Source organism: Phaenicophaeus curvirostris, chromosome 35, assembly GCF_032191515.1.
Source record: "Phaenicophaeus curvirostris isolate KB17595 chromosome 35, BPBGC_Pcur_1.0, whole genome shotgun sequence".
In the NCBI taxonomy this organism is placed as follows: domain Eukaryota; kingdom Metazoa; phylum Chordata; class Aves; order Cuculiformes; family Cuculidae; genus Phaenicophaeus; species Phaenicophaeus curvirostris.
Genome location: NC_091426.1, coordinates 1,487,898 through 1,510,130, shown reverse-complemented (window position 1 = coordinate 1,510,130; position 22,233 = coordinate 1,487,898). Strand labels below are relative to the sequence as shown.

The 22,233-nt window shown below is 55.7% G+C and overlaps 1 protein-coding gene across 1 annotated transcript; it reads right to left on the bottom strand.

Moving 5' to 3' along the window:
- Positions 1–10,865: 10,865 nt before the first annotated feature.
- Positions 10,866–21,871, bottom strand: LOC138732669 (olfactory receptor 14A16-like). The gene is made up of 5 exons (XM_069879313.1): positions 21,838–21,871; positions 21,616–21,723; positions 20,852–21,097; positions 20,294–20,371; positions 10,866–11,407 (listed from the first exon to the last, which is right to left on the bottom strand). Exons 1-5 carry the CDS (start codon positions 21,869–21,871, stop codon positions 10,866–10,868), a joined length of 1,008 nt encoding a protein of 335 aa, XP_069735414.1.
- Positions 21,872–22,233: the final 362 nt, after the last annotated feature.

The following is a 22,233-nucleotide window of genomic DNA, read 5'->3' as shown; positions in this document are numbered from 1 at the left end:
CCACGGATGCTCTCAGGGCTCTCATACTGCCCCATGAGTAGAGAGAAAGGAATGAACCACACGGAGCCCTGACCGCAAATACGGTGGGATCCCATCTAGAGGAGCCACGCTGGGATAGGGGAGAAGTGCGAGGAGGAAGGAGCTGCAGAGATGTTCTTCACTGACTGCTAACTCCCTCTTCACCACCCTCCATGCTGCTCCTGGGGTTGGGGCGGGCAGAGGAATTGGGAGCCTTGGAGCCATTTCAGACTGGGAGAAAGTGGGAGGAGAATGGCTTTAATATTTGGCCCTTGTTGCTCCCAATCCAAAGCTTTCTGAACTGTCAATAAAGTAAATCAAACTTCAGCAAGTCCACACCTCTGTGCCCGTGACAGTCATTGGTCTCTGAACCTCCTTTGCTTTCTCTTGACCCCTGAGCCGTTCTGGTTCATTTTCTCCCTCTGTCCCGTTGGTTCGGGGCTTGGAGGGAGCAGCTGCGGGGGGTCCGGCTGCTGGCCAAGGTTAACCCACCACAGGACACATCAGGGCTGCCGTGTCCAGTACGGGGCTCCCAGCACAAGGAAGACCCTGCCCAGCCTGGAGAGAGTCCTGCTGAGGCCAGAAGGATGGCTGGGGCTGGAGCACATCATGGACAAGGAGAGGCTTGTGAGATGGGTTCTGAGAAACCTTTCAGGGTACAACACTGAGCAAGGACCCAGGGCAGCTGGGGGATCCCAATGCAAGGACTTTCTCGGTGTTTGATGAGACAAAGCCATGAGCCCCTGATGGGTTTGGAGCTGTGTGAGAAAGGGCTTGGCTGAGAGACCTGCAGTGGCAAGAGCGGGGGACTGGTGTATAAGAAATTTCAGTAGGAAAAGGCTTCTCTTTTTATTGATAATGGTTGTAGAGTTGGATATCAGGCCTGCAGCAAGGCAAGGGGTGAGGAGGGGAGTGTGCAAGTGGAGAGAGAACAGCTCTGGGAGATCAAGCGCTTGTGCCCGGCAGCGCTGCCGTGCTGGGATTCTTTTCCCCTCCACCCACGACCACAGGAACTGTCCCTGCAAGTCCAGAAATGTCTCGCAGGAAATATATCAGGAAACAGAAGTCGTTGAGCATCCCTTTATTTTGTTAAAACACACAGAGAGCACAGCTCCTCATTTACACAGACAATGAGCAAGAAAAGAGAAGAAAACAGTGAATTAAAAACCGGATGACAAGATGATCACAACGGAAGAAACCAGCAACACCACCAACAAATACAGAAACCAGTCTGGGCCTGCCGTGAGATGCACGATAACGGCTATGCAGAAGGTGATGAGAGGTTCATTGATTCAGAGAACCATCCAGATTTCAGTTTCCACACTGCATCCTTGAGCTGCTGGTTCCTCAAGCTGTAGATGAGGGGGTTCAATGCTGGAGGCACCACTGAGTACAGAAATGACACAACGAGATCCAGGCATGGGGAGGAGAGGGAGGCAGGCTTCACGTTGGCTCACGCCCTTTGGTTCAGCTGTGAGTGATCACAGGGTGTGATGGGAAATTCTCAGGGGTGTTTTTATTAGTGAGAAACCTAACCGGATCCTTTCTGTTCGGGTCTTCAAAGAGCAAAGTACAAAGCCAAACAAGGGAAATCTTTGCAGCAGGCATCAGAAATCCTGGAGGAACAACTGGCAAAGATGAAGAAAGCAGGACACAGTGAGTATGCAGCCCTCATAACCAGAGGGCTTGGGAAGTGGAGGGTTAGAGAGCTGGATGGACAAGTCAGATCCTGCGCTAGCAGGAAGGGATCAGCCAGAGCCTCGCTGCACCTACACGCACTGTCAGGCCTTGCAGGAGCTTCTGAGCGACGGGGATGGTCCAGAGTCTCTGCTGCCGTTGTGGTAACAGCTGCGCTGAGTTTGATGCCAGCCACCAGCAGCCAGGTAATTGCTGTCCCGTGGTCGCCTGGTGTCACCCATCAGAAAGGTGGGAGCTGGCCCTTTCCGTGTGCAATGCAAAGTTCTTCTTCCGTGGCCGATGCGCACACGTGGAGAAGAGCACGTGCCCACCCATCCGATCTGTGCCCCGAGGTCTGCACAGACCAGCTCTGAGCCGTACCAGTAGCACTGGGGCAGCAGCTGCCCCAGCTCTCGACTGGAACTACAACCAGCAGCAGCGGCTGCACCATCGCTCGCAGCCTCCGCAAGGTGTGAGACCCAGCACCGCTGCTGCCAGGCGCTGACTGAGCCCTTCCTGCTGGGCACGACTCCCTCGAGCTCACACCATGTTTCTCTCCTCTGTGCTCTCTTCTAGGTGAGGGCGGTTTCAATGGTTTTCCAGCTGCTCAGCTGGAAGTTGGTTTGGAGCCCGTAGCGCAGCCTGGGGGTGAGTTCCTGAGGACCCTTGCCCTGGAAGAACATGTGGACACTGAAACGAGAGCTCATTCCTCTGCAATTTCCCTTCAGATCCTCTCACAGATGACGGCTTCCTGACTGCTTGGCCTGATCCCGCCCTCGAGCCTGTGAGCGACCCCTGGGGTCAGTCAGTGAGAGGAAGGAGCCTTTCCCTTTTCATCTTCTTGCCTTGTGCAATGGGAGTCGCTCTTTCTGTGGCCAATGTGCAGGCAGCTGGAAGGGCAGAGAGGGAACGGCTCGGTGATGGCCCTGGGGCGCTTTGCCTTTCAAAGCTGTCTCTGCGGGACCCTCGGAGCCTGAGCAGAGGAGTGTTCTCCCAAGGGCTGTTTCCCCGCTGGCCTGGCTGCAGCCGCTTCCCCTCCCCTGGGAAGGACGGGCTGTGGCATCGTGGTGCATCTCTACCAAACCCACCTCGTGCAGCTCGGGCCAGAAGATCACGTGCCATGCCTTGGTCTCCAACAGGGCAGGCGTGGCTGCTGCTTGGAGCAGTGGTGGGTGCAGCCCCAAAAGCCCAGCCCTTGTTCGTCGACCTGGCCAGTGTCTTTGAGGATCTCCTCTTAAAGATGTCACCTCCCTGAGGGGAACTGTTCCATCTGATCCGCAATAGAGGGGGCTTGGGGGGCAATAGAGGGGGATTGGGGGTGTAAAAGGGGTTTGGGGGATAAAAGAGCCCCAGCTGAGCTGACCCTGGCCAGAGCTGTCCTGGCCAGAGGCTGACATCCAGCCTGCAGAAGCTGTGGGTGCTCAGCCCTTGCTGTTGGTCACCGGAGGGGAGAGAAGCCCTGGGTGGCCGAGAGGATGTGCAGGCAGCTTGAGGGTACTGAGTCTGGCAGAGCTGGTCAGAGCTGGTCAGGATCGGAGCAGCCCCAGCTTCACCAACGGGTCCAGCCCCTCTTCTCCTTGGTGGCTGAGAACTCTGGGTGACACCTCAGGGTCAGGGACAGATGGAAGCTGGACACCCAGCTTGAGGCCGCACAGCTGCCTTGAGGGCAGTGACCATGAAGGGCTGTGGATTTGGTCTCAGGTGGCTTTTCTCTCTGTTCCTGGATGTGTTTTACAGAACTGGTTTCCCTGTGGCTTGGGGATCAGTGGGGTCTTGATGGTGAAAGTGCCCCGGACATGGTGACAGAGATGGGGTTCAGTCCACTGCGTGTGTTTGTGACCCCTCCATGGGATGGAGGTGGCAGGATGGGACGTGCTTCTGCGAAGGGCTCTTTCGCAGCAGAAGTGGCTGCAGGATCTCCGTGTCCCCTTTGAAGGAAGGTGTTTACTGTCGCCTTGTGCTGGAGCTGTGCTGAGGCTTTGCCTTTCTCGGACTCCTGGCAGTGTTGTCCCAGCCCGGGGAAGCCCACCATACTGATCAGATTATTCTTTCCAAGAGAATCCAGGTCCTGAGCAGTCTTACAGGGGAGCATAAGTTGAAGACAAGTCCTGCAAACTGGAGGTGTGGAGCCTGGTGTCTGTCCTGAGATACATCGCCTGCTGAAAATGCCACCTCCCTGAGGGGAACAGTTCCATCTGATCCAGCTCCTGCTTTCTTTCTCTAGAGATGGACACAGAGGCTGTTCAGAAGGTTGTCTTTCGAACAGGGAGCAGTGGCTCAGTGCCCGTCCCTGCCAAAGGAGCAGAGGCGATGCCGGCCACTCGCACGCCCGGTAGCTGCTGTCCCGTAGTGACCCGGTGTCACCCATCAGGGAGGAGGGAGCGTTGGGGTGGCCCTCCCTGCTGCAGGGACGGCTTTTGTCCATGTAGCTGAAAGGAAAACTGGACAAGGATCGGTGCTCCCCATGTGCTCTCCTGGCCACCTGAGTTTTGTTGGGTGAGCTCTCCAGAGGGTCACAGCACGGACTGACATTCCCAATGGCTCCTCCAGGTGTGCTCGGTGAGACAACCCCAAGTGTTGTCAAGTCTCAGACGACCAAGAGTGTCAGAGGGCCCCCAGATGTGCAACTGCACTTCATGATGGGTGCAGTAGGAGCCCTGCATTCCCTCGTGATTGTGATCCTGGTGTGCAGTGTCGTGATCTGGATGTGGAGGAAGAGAACACGGTGAGTCACTGATTGCCCCCACGGCTTCCTGCAAGGGCTGCTCGTAGCTGCAAAGTGTTTCTACTCAGGCTGCTGGGCAGCGGTGAATGACGTCTTGGCCAAAACACTCTGCTGAGATTTCAGCCGCTGTCGGGTGCTTTAATTGGCCTCTGAACTCCTGGGCCTTCTTCCCGGGAGCCTCCTCTGACCAGAGCCGAGGTCGGCTCAAGCAGATCCTGCCTGGACATGAGTGACCGGCGTGGGCAAAGCCAGGTCAGGATGGGAAAGAGCAGGGGCTGAGCTTCCCCTGGAAAGCGAGACGCGCACCAGCACCCGCTCCTGACAGGGAACGTGCCTGCAGGAATACGCCTGCTCGGAGGTGCCATCAGGTGCCGGTGTCCCCCTCGGTCACGCTGTGCCGGCAGCTCTGAGCCTGGGGTGCGGAGCTGAGCCAGCTCCGTGTCGTGCAGGAGATTCCCCATCCTCCATCTGCAGCTGAGGCCTCAGCCACAACTTTTCTCTCCACAGAGCCCTCTCTGCAGGTCCAGAAGCCCAGGTGGAAAGCGGTGGCTTTCCACACAGCTGGAGCCCCAGCACCCCAAATATCCAGACTGAGCTCCAGCATCCAGCCCCCACCAGCCCTCAAGCAGCCCAGGTGCCAAGGAACCAACCCGGCAACCACCAGCCCCAGACTTGTGCCATCTGGATCACCTCCCTGTGAGGTGGACATGCAGGAACCTGGGTCCAAGATGGATCCTTGGGGCCGGTGCCCCTCCTGCTCAGGCTCCTTGACAGGAGGTGCTTGGGGCCGGTGCTTGGCGAGGGTGGGGAGTGGCTGTGGTCCGGACTGTGAGGCCACAGATGCGGCTGCACCACGCCGGGAGGTGCTGTGCTGTGCCACGGGCACCGCTCTCGCAGAGCTGGCAGCAGAAGCATGGTGGAGGCACGGGGGGCTGTGGTCCCCATCAGCCTCATTATCTTCCTCACTTTGGTAGTTCTGGAAGCCCAGGATATGTCCAGGCTGCTCCACAGCGAGCGCGGGGATCAGGTGAGCGGGCAAGGGCCGGCACCCAGCCTTGGTCAGTGTGTGCGGCTGTGCCCAGCGCTCCTCAGGATGGCAGCAGGGCTGGGGTCAGGGTGGGGGTGGGCTGGCACAGCAACTGAGTTAATGGAAAATCTTCACAGCGGCTGTCCGAAATCCTGGAGGAGATTCTGGCAAAGCTGAAGGAAGCAGGACACTCTTCACTCAAGCGGCCCCAGTGCTACAGAACCAACCTGGCAACCACAGGACTGAGACTCGTGCCATCTGGATCACCTCCCTGTGAGGTGGACATGCAGGAACCTGGGGTCCGAGATGGATCCTTGGGGCTGGTGCCCACCCTGCTCAGGGTCCTTGACCAGAGCTGAGGCTTTCTACCTCCTTCAACCTTGTCCTTTGCTCTTGGAGGGCTCAGAGTGAAAGGATTTGGTTCATTTCACATGAATAAATCACAGCAGGTGTTTCTCCATCAGTCAGATCTGTTCCTTGAGTTGTGTGATGGTGAATGGATTTTCCTGAGTGCCCGTTAGGATGGGTAATGTGTGCTGCTTCCAAAATGCCTCTCTTTTATGGTATTGGAAAATTCTGCTTCTTTGCATTCCTTAGGAAACCCCTTAGCAACAGAATAGAGACAACTGCAGGGTTTTTGTCTGCAAGTACACAGACTCCATCGCCACAGACAAACCGTTAACATTTACACAGGTGAGTGGGAGTTAAAACCGGCTCCAGACGTCTTTGCTGAGATACAAGAGCCAGGGAAAGTTACAGAATCCTAGACTGTCCTGAGCTGGAAGGGACCCCCAAGGTGCATATTTGAGTTTTCTCTGATGTGGTGTCTTCTGCTGTTGCAAACGGGAACGGCACAACCCACGTCAAGCCTGCTCTAGCAGGCACCTTGACTCCGAGGTCGCTCATGAAGGAGCCGCTGTGCCAGCGCCTGCAGCTTCTCAAGCCAGGAGGATGGGGAGGTTCTTCTGTACTGCTGAAGAGGTGAAGGTGCCTTTGGAAATGAGACAACAACAAGCCGTGTGTAAACGCCCAGGTGTCCGCTGGTAACAGCCCCATGGATGTAGTTAAAGAAGCTGAAGCAATGCTGCTGGAAAATCAGTGTCTAGCGCTTTATTTGCCCTTACGTGCTCCAAGGGAGGATATCACGTGCCTGAATAACATGCCGGTACTGTGGTACCAGCCTGTGCAGCCCGCACTGTATCCGCATTACAAACGTCTGCTTCATATGCGGTGGTTCTAATCTGTTTGGTTTTTCCTCTCCATTCTGCCAGGATGTTAAGCCAGAAGAGAAGAAGAAATACAAATTTCGGAGAGCCACTGTGAAGATTTTCCATTAACTCAGTTGCTGTGCCAGCCCACCCCCACCCTGACCCCAGCCCTGCTGCCATCCTGAGGAGCGCCGGGCACAGCCGCACACTGACCAAGGCTGGGTGACCGGCATGGGCAAAGCCAGGTCAGGATGGGAAAGAGCAGGGGCTGAGCTTCCCCTGGAAAGCGAGACGCGCACCAGCGCCCGCTCCTGACAGGGAACCTGCCTGCAGGAATCCCCCTGCTCGGAGGTGCCATCAGGTGCCAGTGTCCCCCTCGGTCACGCTGTGCCGGCAGCTCTGAGCCTGGGGTGCGGAGCCGAGCCAGCTCCATGCCATGGAGGAGATTTCCCATCCTGCCTCTGCAGCTGAGGCCTCAGACACACCTTTTCTCTCTGCAGAGAGGGCTCTGTGGAGCCAGACCCAGCTCCTGCAGCCACTGCTCGTGGCAGGAAAACCAGAGGCCTCACCCTGCCCGCAGCCATCGTCCCGGCAACAGCAAACCTGTTTCTAGTGCCACCTGGATCACCTCCCTGTGAGGTGGACGTGCACGAGCCTGGGGTCCAAGATTGATCGTGGGGGCCGGTGCCCCTCCTGCTTCGGGTCCTTGACCAGGGCTGAGGCTTTCTACCTCATTCAGCCTCATCCTTGGCTCCTGGAGTCGGGTCTGTTCCTTGATTTGTGCGATGGTGAATGGATTTTCCCATATGGATCCCTCCCAAGCCTCTTTTGGGGGCAATATATGGAGTCTGAAGGCATTAAAAAGGTTTTGGGGGGATAAAAGAATAAAACCCCCTTTTTAGCCCCCAAAACTCCCTTTATTGCTCCCCAAACCCCCTTTTATCCCCCCAAAACCCGCTTTTATACCCCCAGTCCCCTTTATCCTTCTTTATTCCCCCTTTATTTCCCCCAAATCCTCTCTTTTGACCCCACATCCCCTTTTCTCTCCCCAAACGCATGTATTTCCCCATAAACTCCCTTATATCACCCCAAAACCCCTTTAACCCCCTTTATCCCCCTTTATCCCCCCAAACCCTCTTTTATCCACCCAAAACCCCCTTTTATACCCCCAATCCCCTTTATCCTCCTCAATTCCCCTTTTATTTCCCCCAAACTGCCTTTATTCCACCTCAAAACCCTTTATCCTCCCAAATCCCTTTTATGCCCCACTAATCCCCTCTATTGACCCCAAACCCCCTTTTCTCTCCCCAAACGCCTTTATTCCCCCTAAACTCCCTTATATCACCCCAAAACCCCTTTAACCCCCTTTAACCCCCTATATCCCCCCAAATCCACTATTATCCCCCCAAACCCCATTTTATGCCCCCCAAACTCCCTTTGTTCCCTCCAAACCCCCTTTATTCCCCCTCAAAACCCCTCTAGCACCCCCCAAACCCCCTTTCATCCCCCCTTTATAATCTTGTCATCCTGTTTTTAATTCACTGTTTTCTTCTCTTTTCTTGCTCATTGTCTGTGTAAATGAGGAGCTGTGCTCTCTGTGTGTTTTAACAAAATAAAGGGATGCTCAACGACTTCTGTTTCCTGATATATTTCCTGCGAGACATTTCTGGACTTGCAGGGACAGTTCCTGTGGTCGTGGGTGGAGGGGAAAAGAATCCCAGCACGGCAGCGCTGCCGCGCACAAGCGCTTGATCTCCCAGAGCTGTTCTCTCTCCACTTGCACACTCCCCTCCTCACCCCTTGCCTTGCTGCAGGCCTGATATCCAACTCTACAACCATTATCAATAAAAAGAGAAGCCTTTTCCTACTGAAATTTCTTATACACCAGTCCCCAGCTCTTGCCGCTGCAGGTCTCTCAGCCAAGCCCTTTCTCACACAGCTCCAAACCCATCAGGGGCTCATGGCTTTGTCTCATCAAACACCGAGAAAGTCCTTGCATTGGGATCCCCCAGCTGCCCTGGGTCCTTGCTCAGTGTTGTACCCTGAAAGGTTTCTCAGAACCCATCTCTCCCAGCCTCTCCTTGTCCATGATGTGCTCCAGCCCCAGCCATCCTTCTGGCCTCAGCAGGACTCTCTCCAGGCTGGGCAGGGTCTTCCTTGTGCTGGGAGCCCCGTACTGGACACGGCAGCCCTGATGTGTCCTGTGGTGGGTTAACCTTGGCCAGCAGCCGGACCCCCTGCAGCTGCTCCCTCCAAGCCCAGAACCAACAGGACAGAGGGAGAAAATGAACCAGAACAGCTCAGGGGTCAAGAGAAAGCAAAGGAGGTTCAGAGACCAATGACTGTCACGGGCACAGAGGTGTGGACTTGCTGAAGTTCGATTTACTTTATTGACAGTTCAGAAAGCTTTGGATTGGGAGCAACAAGGGCCAAATATTAAAGCCATTCTCCTCCCACTTTCTCCCAGTCTGAAATGGCTCCCTGGCTCCCAATTCCTCTGCCCGCCCCAACCCCAGGAGCAGCATGGAGGGTGGTGAAGAGGGACCCAGGACCTCCCCCAACCCCCAAAAGGGATCCAGGACCCCCCCCAACCCCCAAAAGGGATCCAGGACCCCCTGAATTCCTTCAGAAGAGACCCAGAACTCCCCAAAAGGAACCCAAGACTCCCCCAACCCCCCAAAATTGGACCCAGGACCCACAAAATCCACAAAAAGGAACCCAGGACCCCCCCAAACCTTCCTTAAAGGGACCTCAGAACTCCAACCCCAAACCCCCTAAAGGGATCTGGGTCCCCTTTAATTCCCTCAAAAGAAATCCAAAGCCCCCCAAAAGTGACCCAAGACCCCCCCAGACCCCTCAAAAGAGTTCCACGACCCCCTCAACCTCCCACATGGGAACCAGGAACCATCAAAACCCCCAAAACGGGACTCAGGACCCCCACAAACTCCCAAATTGGATCCAGGGCATGCCTAATCCCCCCTAAAGGGATCCAGGATTCTTCCCAAACTCCCAAAAGGGATCCAGGACACACCCCACTCCCCCCCACCCTGCACTGGATTCAGGACCTCCTCAAAAGGACCCAAGACCCCACAACCCACCCACCCCCCCCAATTGGAAGGAGAACCCCTCCTAAAACACCTAATGGGACCCAAAACATCCCCCTCAAAAGGGATCCATGAAACTCCAAGCCCCCAAAAGGGAACCAGGAGTCCCCCAAAAGGGAATCAGGAGTCTCCCAAAAGGACCCAAGGCTCCCCCAACCCCCACCCAAATTTACCCAGAACCTCCCCAATCCCTGCAAATGGGTCCCAGGAGCCTCAACCTCAAAATGGGACCCAAGATCCCACCAAGACCCCGTAAAAGAGACCCAGGACCACCCCCTAAAACTCCTGAAAGGACCTAGGACCCTCTCAACCCTCCAAAAGGGACCCAGGACCCACCAAACCTCCCAAAAGGGACACAGAAACCACCCTACATGTCCCCAAATGGAACCCAGGACCCCCCAAAACCCCACAAAAGGGATCCAAGACACCCCTTCCCCAAACTCCCAAAGCGATCTGGGACCATCTGAATCCCCCCAAAAGAAACCCACAGCTCCCCAAAAGGGATTCAAGTCCCTCACAAACCCTGAAAAAGGATCCAAAACCCCCAGAAGTCTCCAAATGGGACCCAGGACCCACCAAAACTGCCCAAAAGGGACACAGGACCCCCCTAAATCCCCCAAATGGCACCCAAAACCCACCAAACCCACAAATGGGACCCGGGATCCCCCCATATCCCGTAAAGGGATCCACTACTTTCCCCCAACCCCCTGAAAGGGATCTGGAACCCTCTGAATTCTCTCAAGAGAGACTCAAAGCCCCCCAAGAGGGACTCAGGAGCCCCCCAAATCCCCCCAGAAGGAACCCACACCCCTCCAAAATTCCCCCAAACGGGATCCAGGGCCGCCCCCCACAAACCCCCAAAAGGGACCCAGGACCCCACAAAACCCCCACAAAGCTGGGGAAGGAGAGAGAAAGCTAGGGGAAGAGAGAAGGATGTTGTGGGGTACCACGTCAAAGGCTTTACAGAAGTCCAGGTCGACCACATCCTTTAGTTTAAATTAGTGCAATAATCACATTTTTGAACACCCAACCATGAAGCAAACCATCCGCAATGGTGACATGGTGCAAAGCACTGGCAATGTGACCAAACTCAGAGCACTCAGGCTTTACTGAACTTCCCAGAGGTAGGAGTGTGAGCAGGAGAGCTTGAGAATCTGCGGGATTTCACAGAAGAACTGCTCCACAGCATTGCCCTGGCACAGGGGCAGGGAAAATGTATTGGCCGTGTGCAGCAGAGCAGTGAGAAACCCAGTGCCCCAGGCAGCTGCTGCCATGTGGACACAAGCTCTGCTGCCCAGGAGGGTCCCGTAGTGCAGGGGTTTGCAGATGGCAACGCAGCGGTCGTAGGGCATGTCCGTGAGAAGATAATATTCTGCACTCAACAAGAACAACACAAAGAAGACCTGGGCAACACATCCTGAGTAGGAGATGGCCCTGGTGTCCCAGAGGGAGTTGGCTATGGATTTAGGGACAGTGGTGCAGATGGAACCAATATCGGGGAGGGCGAGGTTGAGGAGGAAGAAGTACATGGGGGTGTGGAGGTGGTGGTCGCAGGCGATGGTGGTGATGATGAGGCCGTTGCTCAGGAGGACAGCCAGGTAGATGCCCAGGAAGAGCCAGAAGTGCAGGAGCTGCAGCTCCCGTGTGTCTGCGAATGCCAGGAGGAGGAACTGGGTGATGGAGCTGCTGTTGGACATCTGCTGCCTCTGGATCAAAGCCAAAATAGTGTGAGAAGTTACAGGAGACTTCTTTGAGTAAAATCAAAGCCAGTTCTCACACTGCACAGTTGCCACTGCTTTTCCATTTCCAGTTGCAGCCCTTCCGCCAGCTCCATGCCTGGAGCCCTGCTCGGTGCCGGCTGAATGTGCCGGGAGGAGCAGGGCCTCTGCCCGCTGGCTGCGAGGGGTCAGCCCTGCTCTGCAGCTGGGGGTCATGGGGACGCTGGGCACAGGGGACACTGCTGGGGTTCAGCTTTGTCCTGTGGAACTGCTCCTGGTGCAAAAGGGCTTGTCAGCATCTGCACCTCCAGGGATGAGGAACTGAGAGGGTAGAAGGAAGGCAGAGAGGTTTGGGCCTTTACCACTCTTGCTCCCACCCCGGACAGTGTTCTTGGATGTCAGAAACCCTCAGCATCCCTGCTGCACTCAGGGAGAGCATTACCTGTGGCTTAGTGCAGAGGGAGGGGTGCTGCCCTCTACTTTGCTCTTGTCCCCAGCAGCTCTGGGCTTGCACCTTTCTGAGATGGAGGGGGATCACTCTCCCTTGTTACCTTCAAAAGCCACCTCACCCTTCTGAGCACAGAGGGATCCACCTCACACCACTCAATGTCTCACCCTTCTGTAAGGTCTCAGCACCCCACTGTCAGCCCAGGACACACACGGCTCATTTCACAAACCCAGAAGCATTCCCTTGGCTGTAGCATCTCTGTATTTCTCCACGGTCATCCAGGTAGCACCAAGTTGTGATAGCAGAGATTTATATCCATGAGGGAAGCTCACAGCTAGGAAAGAACCCTCATGGAACAATCCGAGTATCCTAATGGTGGTGGTTCAGTAAGCAAGAGTCAGCTCTTTCCTCAGGGAACGACTCAGACTGCTCTGCCCACAGCCCCATGGGTGAGACGAAAGCTTGGACACTGCATTCCCACGGACACACCTGCATGGGAGGAATCAGAAGTTCAGTGCCACACTTGACTGCTGAAACTCCCAACCCCAGAGAGCCTGGCAGCAAGAACAGGAGATCAACAGCAAGAACACAGACAAACAGAGAAGCCAGCAAAGAAGCTGGTCCAGCTGAGAGAGGCCACAGCAGAGGCAGCCGGGCACTCAGGACAGCATTACCCTAACCCAGCTCTGCTCACTCCCTCCCAAAAATAAACATTGCTGCACTGGTACTCTCAGCCCCTGTGCTCTGGAGAGGAAAATGGACCCGTGATTAGAGAGCTGCACCACGGCTGTGCTGAAACTCTGGCTGCAGTGGAGGGGGTTCAGTCTTGGAGCCCAAGCTGAGGGCAGAGACTTTGTGGGGTGGGAGAGGAGGCAAGGGGGCTTGCTCAGAGGGTGGGTCTGTGTTGGATGCAGTCGTGTAGGGGTTTCTGTATTTGCCCTTCCACAACATCTCTCTTTTATGTTTCCTCACATTCTCCGATCTTATCCCTTCTGCCCGGGGATTTTCCTCACTGGAGATGTTTCCCTGGCCCATCTCTTCTCCCTGTCAATGCTCACAGACCTCATCTGACCCTCTCTGCATCCCCCTGGCCCTACACAAACCTGCCTGATTGGCGGGTGAAGCTGGGCACAGGGTCTTGTTTATAAGCAGGAAAGGATGGGGCAGAATGAGCCTGATGGGTCCAGCAGAGGTGATGCTGGTGCTCTCCATGGGCAGAGAAGTAGCTGGAGACACTTTAAGAGGCTCCAATCAGACCTACTGGCCACTCAAGGATAGAGCTCAGGAGGCTCAGTGATTTCTTCAAGCATGAGAGCCTCTTGTTTCTTTTCTCCCCGGAAATTCCCCAGGTGCAGGGAACTGACTCGGGAGAGTTCCTTATCTTTATCCTAATCCCTGCCCTGATTATTCCCTTGAGATGTCCTCTTAGAAGTGTCCTGGGGTGATTTGGAGCTGTGAGAAGCCCTGACTGGCACAGCACCCTCTTGAGAGCAAAAAGACCCTCTTTTCCAAGGAGCTGCTTCTTCCCTCCACAAGTTCTCCCTGTCCCAACATGAGGAGCTCCCTGGGCAGACCGAGCACTGACCCTGGTTTTTCTTTCCACTGGAGAAACTGCGAGAGCCCTCCTGACAGAGCCCACAGGCTGTGGCTGTGCTGGCTTTGGGAGACTCCTCCAGGAATCGCACCTGCATTGTCCTGCACCCAGAGAAGGGCTGTGAAGATCTTTCTCCAAATGAAGACTCCTCTTTCCTCCCACCCCACCCTGCCTTTCCCCTCTCTCCGCTCCCTCCTCTCCCCTCGCTGCCTGCAGGCAGTGCCCTCAGCCCTGCTGGGCTTGGCAGAGGAGCTGCTCCTGGCCAGACCTGGCTCTTTTCATAACTACCCTCTTGTTATGAGCTCACTCTGTCCCAGGAGCCCAGCCCAGCTCAGCAGCAGAGGAGCAGCCCAAGGCAGCGCTTTCTCTGCCCCCTCTGGGCTCCCTCGAGCTGTCCCTGGGGCTCCAGGGGAACCTGCTGAGAAACAGGCTGAAGCCATCCCTGATCTTCCCTCCCTCAGCTGGGCAGAGACACTTCTCCTGCACTGTCATTACTCCTGTTAGAAAAATAGCTGGCCATGAGAATCACTTTTGTTGCCCCATCATTAAACAGAACCCCAGGAATGTGACAGGGAATGATCTCATTTCTCCATCCTGTTCCATCGCGGGAATTCAGGCTTTTCTTCCCTGGTCTTTAGACCTGGGGCTGGGAGGACATTCAGCTCTCTTCTGTCCCAGACGGGTCTCTGCTCCAAGCAAAGCCTTTGCACACACGGGTTCCTGGACACTTGGTCTCAGATTTCCTTATTGCAGGGATGACCTTGCCTGGTGCCACAGCTGCAGAGCTTCAGCCCCATGGGCAGCGATGCCCTCAGCCAGGGGCACAGGCAGGAGGAGCTGGAGCTGTTCCTGTGCGAGACAGAGCTGGGATGTGGTCACAGAACTTGAAAGGCCATTCAAGGGCCTCATGATGAGTGTTCCCTGCTTCAGGAACAGTAAAAGAAAAAAACAAGGACCCTCTGTGGGTAGTGCAGAATTTAGTAAGAGCAGGAGGAGACAGATCTGAGATTCCCTGTGTCCTCTATGTCCTTGTCCTCCCCAACAAAGTCTCCCAGGCCTCTGGGACTCAGGGCAGGACTCTGGAGGAGCTTGACTAGTGCTGGGTGGGGATCAGATCAGGGATCACTTGAGCAAACACAATCCTTCCCAGCCTCTGGGACAGGAGGGGTCACATCCCAGGGCGCTGAGTGAGCAGGACGATGCCACAGTGAGGGCACTCTCCATCATCTTCCAGAGGTCACGGTAACCGAGGGCGCTCCCTGAGCACTGGCACCACTCACACATGGCCTGTCGTTTTCAGGAATGGCCAGTGGGAGAGCAGGGAACTAAAGGCTGTGCCCAAGACCTTGTCCCCTCGGATTCCATTTCTGGATGCCTGAAAGAGAAGTGGACTGGACTTCCCTTGGTCAGATCATGCCTCAACATCCTTCTATGACCTTCTCTCACCTGGCACTTTTCTGACTCAACACGTCTCTTACCTAACTCCTCTATGACCACACACTTAGATGAGTCCTCTTCTATGACCCAGACCTTCTATGACCTGACTTCTCTAACGACTCCTTTATGACCTGACACTTCTATCGCCCTTCAATGACTCTTTTATGAATTGAGTCTTCTAAGACCTGAATTTTCTATGAATGTTTTCTGACCATATTCTTCTATAAATGATGCTTCTCTCTCCCTTCTATGACTCAGCTCTTCCGTGAGTGTTCTGTGACCCAACACCTAGGTATAAACCTACTTCAACTGAACTCTTCTGTGACCCAGCTCTTCTCTCATTCCGCTCTTCTGAGTCCTCTATGACCCGAATTATCTGTGATCTGGGCCTTCTGTCACCCAAGCTTTCTATGACCCAATTCTTCTCCGACTCCTCTATGACTTTGTATGACCCAGCTCTTCTCTGACCAGACTCAACTATGACCCGAATAATCCATGACCCAACCCATATAGGAACTTTCTACAATCAAACTCTTGTATTACTCTTTTATGACCAACTCCTCTATAACTCAACTCTCCTGAGACCCATCTATCATATGACCAGGCGATTCTGGCTCAAGCCTTCTACAACCCAACCCTTCTATGACCTTTTATTCTATGACCTGACTATTGTCTAACTCTCCTATGATGCAGCTTTCTATGACACAGATCATCTATTCTGCAGCATGTGTGTGATGAGACATATCAAGGACCCGACTCTTCCGTCACCTGAGTCCTCTGGGACCTGACCCTTCTACGACCAAACCCTTCAAAAACCCCCCAAAAATCACACTTCTATGACTCAGTTCTTCCATGACCCAAATATTCTATTAACCTTTTATGACCTGAATCGTATATGACCTGAGGCTTCTATGACCAAACACTTCCATGAACTTCCTAGAACTGAATTCCTCTGCCCCTAGGGTCACTTTGTTCGAAACAATCCTCACTGAGACCAATTAAGACTTCAAGTTACTCTGAGTTCTGTTTTTGAACTCTTGAGAGGCTTGCTCAATCTTCTCTCTGTAGGTGAGGTCCAAGGACTCATCAGCAAATCCACGCTGGGTCTCATTAAACTACAGAAAGACTTAAGGAGCTCTTTCTCCTCCTGGAGTTCTCTTCTGCTCATCAAGCTTTGCCGAGCTCCTTGCAGTTATTTCCCAGTGTGGCTAAAGGGAGGACTTCAAAGTGCACCCATGAAAAATATGTCTTAGTTTAAAGTTTGTATTCCCGTACATTTCAGAATCATAGCAATGTTTGGGTTGAAGGGATCTTAAAGCCCATCCCGTTCTATCCCCCTTATTGTGTCCAACCCAAACCTCCCCTGGCACAGCTCGATGCCATTTCCTCTTGTCCCTTGACTCGAGAATTCTGGCAAATCAAACTCTCTGCGACTCGTTTTGGATGTTTAGAAAGCGAGCATCCTTGGACAGGGCTGGGGACATGAGGCTGTGATCCCCATCGATCACGGGCATCAGTCCCTGAGGGGGACCGGGCTGTGGAGCAGGCAGGGAGACGTCCACTGTACCAGTGCCAAGAGTGATAGATGGAAGCGTCTGTGCTCAGCAGATCTGCTCGCCCACCCCTTGTCTTCTCTTCCTCCTTCTCCTTTGCTTTGGCTGAACCGAAGGGCCGGGTAGGTGTCTGGGGCTGAGCCTCAGCGGCCGGGCCAGGCTGTGCCTTGGAGATGGAAAGGGCCAGTCTGTGGGGTGGCTTTAGTCAGCAGCGAAAGGGTTCTTGGGCGCTGGCAGAGGCTGCTCGGGGAGGTGGTGGAGTCACTACCCCTGGTGGTGTTTAAAAGATGGGTAGATGAAGTGCTCAGGGATATGGTTTAGTAGTGGACAGGTACCGTTGGAGTTGATGATCTCAAAGGTCTTTCCAAACCTAGCAATTCTATGATTCTATGATTTCTTTAAACATCGACAAAGTAACGCACGTACGGCACATGGGAACCGATCAAAACGTCTAACGCAGACAATGCTGGATGGTAGAGGATTCCAGCAGCTTCCCTGTGACTGGGCAGAAGAGGAGAACAGCTCAGCCTGGTGACAGAGCTTTGGGAGGAGGTGTCCAAGCTGAGCAGTATCGGGGACTCTGAGAAGGAAACTGACTGGTGGGATTGTACTCTGCAGCCCGCGAGAGCAATGTGCCAGCAGAGGAGACTAAAGACTCCCCAGCCTCCTCTCACCATTAGGGAGATGGAGGAGATCCAGGAGACAGAGTAGGATGGGAAAGGGTTTCTGCAGCCGCACCTAGAGTCCTGAGTGCAGTTTTGGGCACCACAGTATGAAAAGGATTGAAAAGTAGTGGGGAGAGTCCAGAGGAAGCCGGAGAGCTGTGGAAGGTATTAGAGGGGAAGGCGTTTGAGGAGTGGCTGACATCACTGGGTCTGTCCAGCCTGCAGAAGAGGAGACTAAGGGGAGACGTCAGACGCAGTCTGCCGTTTCCGCACAAGGCAGGAGGAGGAGCAGGTGCTGAGCTCTTCTCTCTAGCGACCAAGGACAGGACCTGAGGGAATGGCAGGAAGAGGCTCCAGGGGAGGTTTAGGGTGGATATCAGGAGAAGGTCCCTTCACACTCAGGACATTCTATGATTCTTTATTTTTCCTACAAACAAACCAACACCTCTTTCCAAGCAGTCTCAGCCGTCGCCTGAGACAACACACACATCATATAAAAGCAGTCGTGGAAAAGGACTGCAGTGTCATTTCATCACAAGTCGATCCCATTGGCATTTAGAAAAACTTGTAGGACTTTTGCAATGGACCTGACAGAGCCCGTCCTGTTTTCTCCTCCTGCTCCTTCTCCTTGGCTCTGGCTGAACTGAAGAGGCCGTCGGGCATCTGGGCTGTTCCTCAGCAGCCTGGTCCGTCAGCTTGGTTTGCCAGGAGAACGGAAAGGGCTTTTCTTCTTGAGGGTCCTTAGGAGACTGGTCCTTTTCAGGGAGACTCACGGTTCTGAATCCATGTGCCCTTGCTGAGGACGGGCAGGGCTCTTCTCCTTGGAGGACTCAGCGATCCCATGTAGAGGATTGCTTAAGAAGGGAAGGGCATGAGGACGCTGACCCTTTAAGGCTTGATATTGTGGCAGCGCCTCTGTCTCGGAATAACCTTTGACATTTAGAGGCAGTTGGCTTGTAGCAAGGCGGAGTGGGTCATGTAGTAAGCAGCACAGGAAGAGGAACAGAGCACGCTCAGCAACTGCTAGCCAATTAGCGCGCGAGGAGTGGACTAGTTAGCCAATTAGTGCCTGGAGAGTGGACACAGACCAAAGGGCACCTTCCACGGGACTGTAACACATGTATAAAAGGATTCATCTAGCTGCATTAAACGAGCAAGTTTCTAAACTCGTGTTGAGTGTGCGTGTCTTGCCTCCGGCTGCTTCTGCCAACAGTCCCAGACTGGGAGGGGACTCTTGTGAGTTTCTTCTGTGGACTGGAAATGTGTAAAGGAAAAGAAAAGTCATTGCCTTGGGTCATGCAAGAAGCCAGCTGAGACCCTGGGTAGGAAAGGTGTCCCAGACTGCTCAGAGGCAGAGGCTGTTCTGGTGAACAACCAGCCTGCTCACCAGCTCAAGAGCGGTTCCCATCCAGGCAAAGCAGAGGGAGAAGCTCTCTCAGCCGGACAAAGAAATCAGCCCAGTGAGAGGAATGCTGCGGTAACTTTGCAAATATTCTCTAAGCTCTTCAGACCAGGCCTCCCCCTGCAGCGTTTGTGCACAGGGATGGTGGCAGAAGGGCAAGGAGAAGCGAGTGTCTCCGTCAGGGGAATGCAGCAAGCAGGGTTTGTGTGGGGCAGCTCTTTCTGCTTCTGGACAACACCCTTCTCTTTGGTAGGATCATAGAATCACAGAATCGTGGAATGGTTTGTGTTCAAGGGACCTGAAAGCCCATCCAGTTCCACCTGCCTGCTATGGGCAGGGACACATACCACTGGATCAGGTTGCTCAGTCCCATCCAACCTGGCCTCGAACACCATCAGGGATGGGGCAAGCACGACTTCTCTGAGACACCTGGCCCAGGGCCACCCCACCCTCCCTAAGGTCTCATCACAACCGCTTCTCTTTATGCTTAAAACCATTCTCCCTTGTCCTGTCCGTGCACTCCCCGATCAAGAAACCCTCCCCAGTTTTTCTGGAGCCTCTGACTTGAAGCTGCTCTAAGGTCTCCCCAGAAGCTCCTCTTCTCCAGTTTAAAGTTTGTATTCCCATCCATTGCAGAATTATAGGATTGTTTGGGTTGAAGGGATCCTTATCCCTAAAATCAATGTTGTGGCCCTACAAATGGGAGTTGTGGCCCCAGCAGTGGGTGTGCTGGCTCCGCTCAGGGCCGGACAGTGGCGGCCGTCAGGTGTACCCGGCTGTGAGGACGGACACCAGGTCCACCTAGCTCCGACCTCAGCAGAGTAGACATGGCGGCCAGAGCACGTAAGACCTGGAATCCATAGTGGAAAAGACCTGCCAGCCATAATGAGGTGGACCTGGGAGCCGGAGCTAGGTGCACCAGGCGAACGGAGGCGGGTGGACCTGGTGGTCGGGGACGGCTTGACCTGTTAGCCCCGCCCTGTACTCTGAGAGACGTGGTGATTTGTCCTAAAAGTGGTGTTCTCGCTCAAAAATTGGTATTCTGACCCCAAAACCTAAGATCAGATCAGTGTTCTGGCCCTACAAATGGGAGTTGCGGCCCCAAAAGTGGGTGTGCTGGCTCCGCTCCGGTGGCAGACAGTGATAGCCATTAGATGTCACCGGCTCCAGGGACGGCCACCAGGTGTACCCAGCACCGGCCACCAGGTGAATCCCCCTACACCGGCCACCAGGTCAATCCCCCTCACCGGCCGCCGGGTCTATCCCTTAACGGCCGCCAGGTCTGCCCTTCACCGGCCGCCAGGTCTAGCCTTCACCCGCCGCCAGGTCTATCCTTCACCGGCCGGCAGGTCTATCCATCACTGGCCGCCAGGTCTACCTTCCACCGACCACCAGGTCTAGCCAGTATCCGCTTGCTGAGCTGGGAAGACTTGGCGGCCGGAGTGGGGTGGACCTGTCAGCCGCGTCTCTTCCCGGTTCTCGCCAAAGGGGTCGCTGTTTCGCGCTGCCTCCAGTGAGGTCCTCGTAAGAGCCGGGGTCTCTGCCGCCCCGCCCCCGGCCGCCCCCGCTCCGCCTTGGCCCGGAAGTCGCTGCGGGCCCTGCCTGTACATAGTATGGGAGCGAGAAGTGACCCGGCTCCGAGAGCAGCGCTAGAAAGCAGCCGTCGACCCTGCGCCTGAGCCGGTGAAGAGGGGACACGCACGAGTCGTCTCGTTACCTTTGCCAGAGGGGTTTTGACCTTCCGTGTCTGCAATCGTGGTACGGACTTCAGTGCGGAAGACAAGGATCTGGACTGCTGAAAGAACCCGAACGGGGGAGCACTCGGTTGCCCAGATAACGCGCTGATGTCACCAAGGGCCTCCCCCTGGCACCCGTATAAAAGCGAGGGGGAGGCCCCAAAGCTCCAACAGCCGGGTGGCACAACACACGGCCAGACTCAGCATAGCCCGGTACCAGCGCAGCACATCTCACAGCCGGTGTCCCTCTGCCGACGCAGCCCAAGGCGCCTCCAGGGTCATCCTGAACAACGCCAGAAGGCGAGGAGGCACCGGCCGACTGGGGCACCCAGATCCAAGGCTGGAGTGAAGCGGCGGGGGACAAGCACCTGTCGTTGCTTAGCTGACCCCAGCAGTGGGTGCCTGTAATTCTCCAGGACACTTCTTCCACAGGGATTGCAATACCATATGGCCATCAATAAAGTTGAAATGAAGGCGTGGGAGTGCTTTCGATATACGTGGCTCCGCGCCTCAACGGCGGAGCGGTGGGTAGACCTGACGGCCAGGTTTAGTCCTCCCCTGTGCCCCGGTTCCTGCCTCGGTCTTGGAAGGCATGGCCGCCTGCTTCAACGGCGGCAAGACCTGACGGCCGGGTTTCGTCTTCTCTCCTCGGCTCCCGTTCCTGCTTAGGTCTGGGTAGACGTGGCCGCTCGCTTCAACGGCGGAGCGGGGGGAAGACCTGATGGCCTGGTTTCGTCCACGCCGGCCCCGATTCCTGCCTGGGCCTGGATAGACGTGGCCGCCCGCTTCAAAGGGGGATAGACCTTACGGCCGGGTTTCGTCCTTGCTCACCGGCCCCAGTTCCTGCCTCGGTCTGGGTAGACGTGGCCGCCCGCTTCAACGGCGGATAGACCTGACGGCCGGGTTTAGTGCTCCGCTGGGCCCTGGTTCCTGCTTTGGTCAGAGGACGTGGCCGCCTACTTCAACGGCGGGAAGACCTGACGGCCGGGTTTCGTCCTCTCCACCGGCCCCGGTTCCTGCCTCGGTCTGAGTAGACGTGGCCGCCCGCTTCAACAGCAGAGCGGTGGGGAGACTTGACGGTCGGGTTTCGTCCTCTCCCCCCGGCCCCGGTTCCTGCCTCGATCTGAGTAGACGTGGCCGCCCGCATCAAAGGTGGATAGACCTGACGGCCGGGTATCGTCCTCTTCCCCGGCTCCGATCCCACCTCGGTCTGAGTAGACGTGGCAGCCCGCTTCAACGGCGGAGCGGTGGCTACACCTGACGGCCGGGTTTCATCCTCTCCACCCCCGGCCCCGGTTCCTGCCTCGGTCTGGATAGACGTGGCCGCCCGCTTCAACGGCGGCAAGACCTGACGGCCGGGTTTCGTCTTCTCGGCCCCTGTTCCTGCTTAGGTCTGGGTAGACGTGGCCACCTGCTTCAACGGCGGAGCGGTGGGTAGACCTGATGGCCGGGTTTCGTCCCCGCCGGCCCCGATTCCTGCCTCGGTCTGGGAAGACGTGGCCGCCCGCTTCAACGGTGGGTGGACCTGACGGCCGATAGACCTGACGGCCGGGTTTCATCCTCGCCACCCCTGGCCCCGGTTCCTGCCTCGGTCTGGGTAGACGTGGCCGCCCGCTTCAACAGCGAGTAGACCTGACGGCCAGGTTTCGTCCTCACCACCCCCGGCCCCAGTTCCTGCCTCGGTCTGGATAGACGTGGCTGCCCGCTTCAACGGCGGATAGACCTGACGGCCGGGTTTATTCCTGCCCTGGGCCCCGGTTCCTGCCTCAGTCTGAGTAGACGTGGCCGCCCGCTTCAACGGCAGAGCGGTGGGGAGACTTGACAGCCGGGTTTCGTCCTCTCCCCCCGGCCCCGGTTCCTGCCTCGGTCTGAGTAGACGTGGCCGCCCGCATCAAAGGTGGATAGACCTGACGGCCGGGTA

Coding starts and splice junctions, on each gene's coding strand:
- LOC138732669 (XM_069879313.1), bottom strand. CDS start 21,871: ATGAAACCCGGCCGTCAGGTCTATCGGCCGTCAG. Junction 20,372..20,851: donor GGGGAGGACTAAACCTGGCC/GTCAGGTCTACC, acceptor GGGTTCTTTCAG/CAGTCCAGATCCTTGTCTTC. Junction 11,408..20,293: donor TCAAAACCCCTCTGGCAAAG/GTAACGAGACGA, acceptor TGGCATTCGCAG/ACACACGGGAGCTGCAGCTC.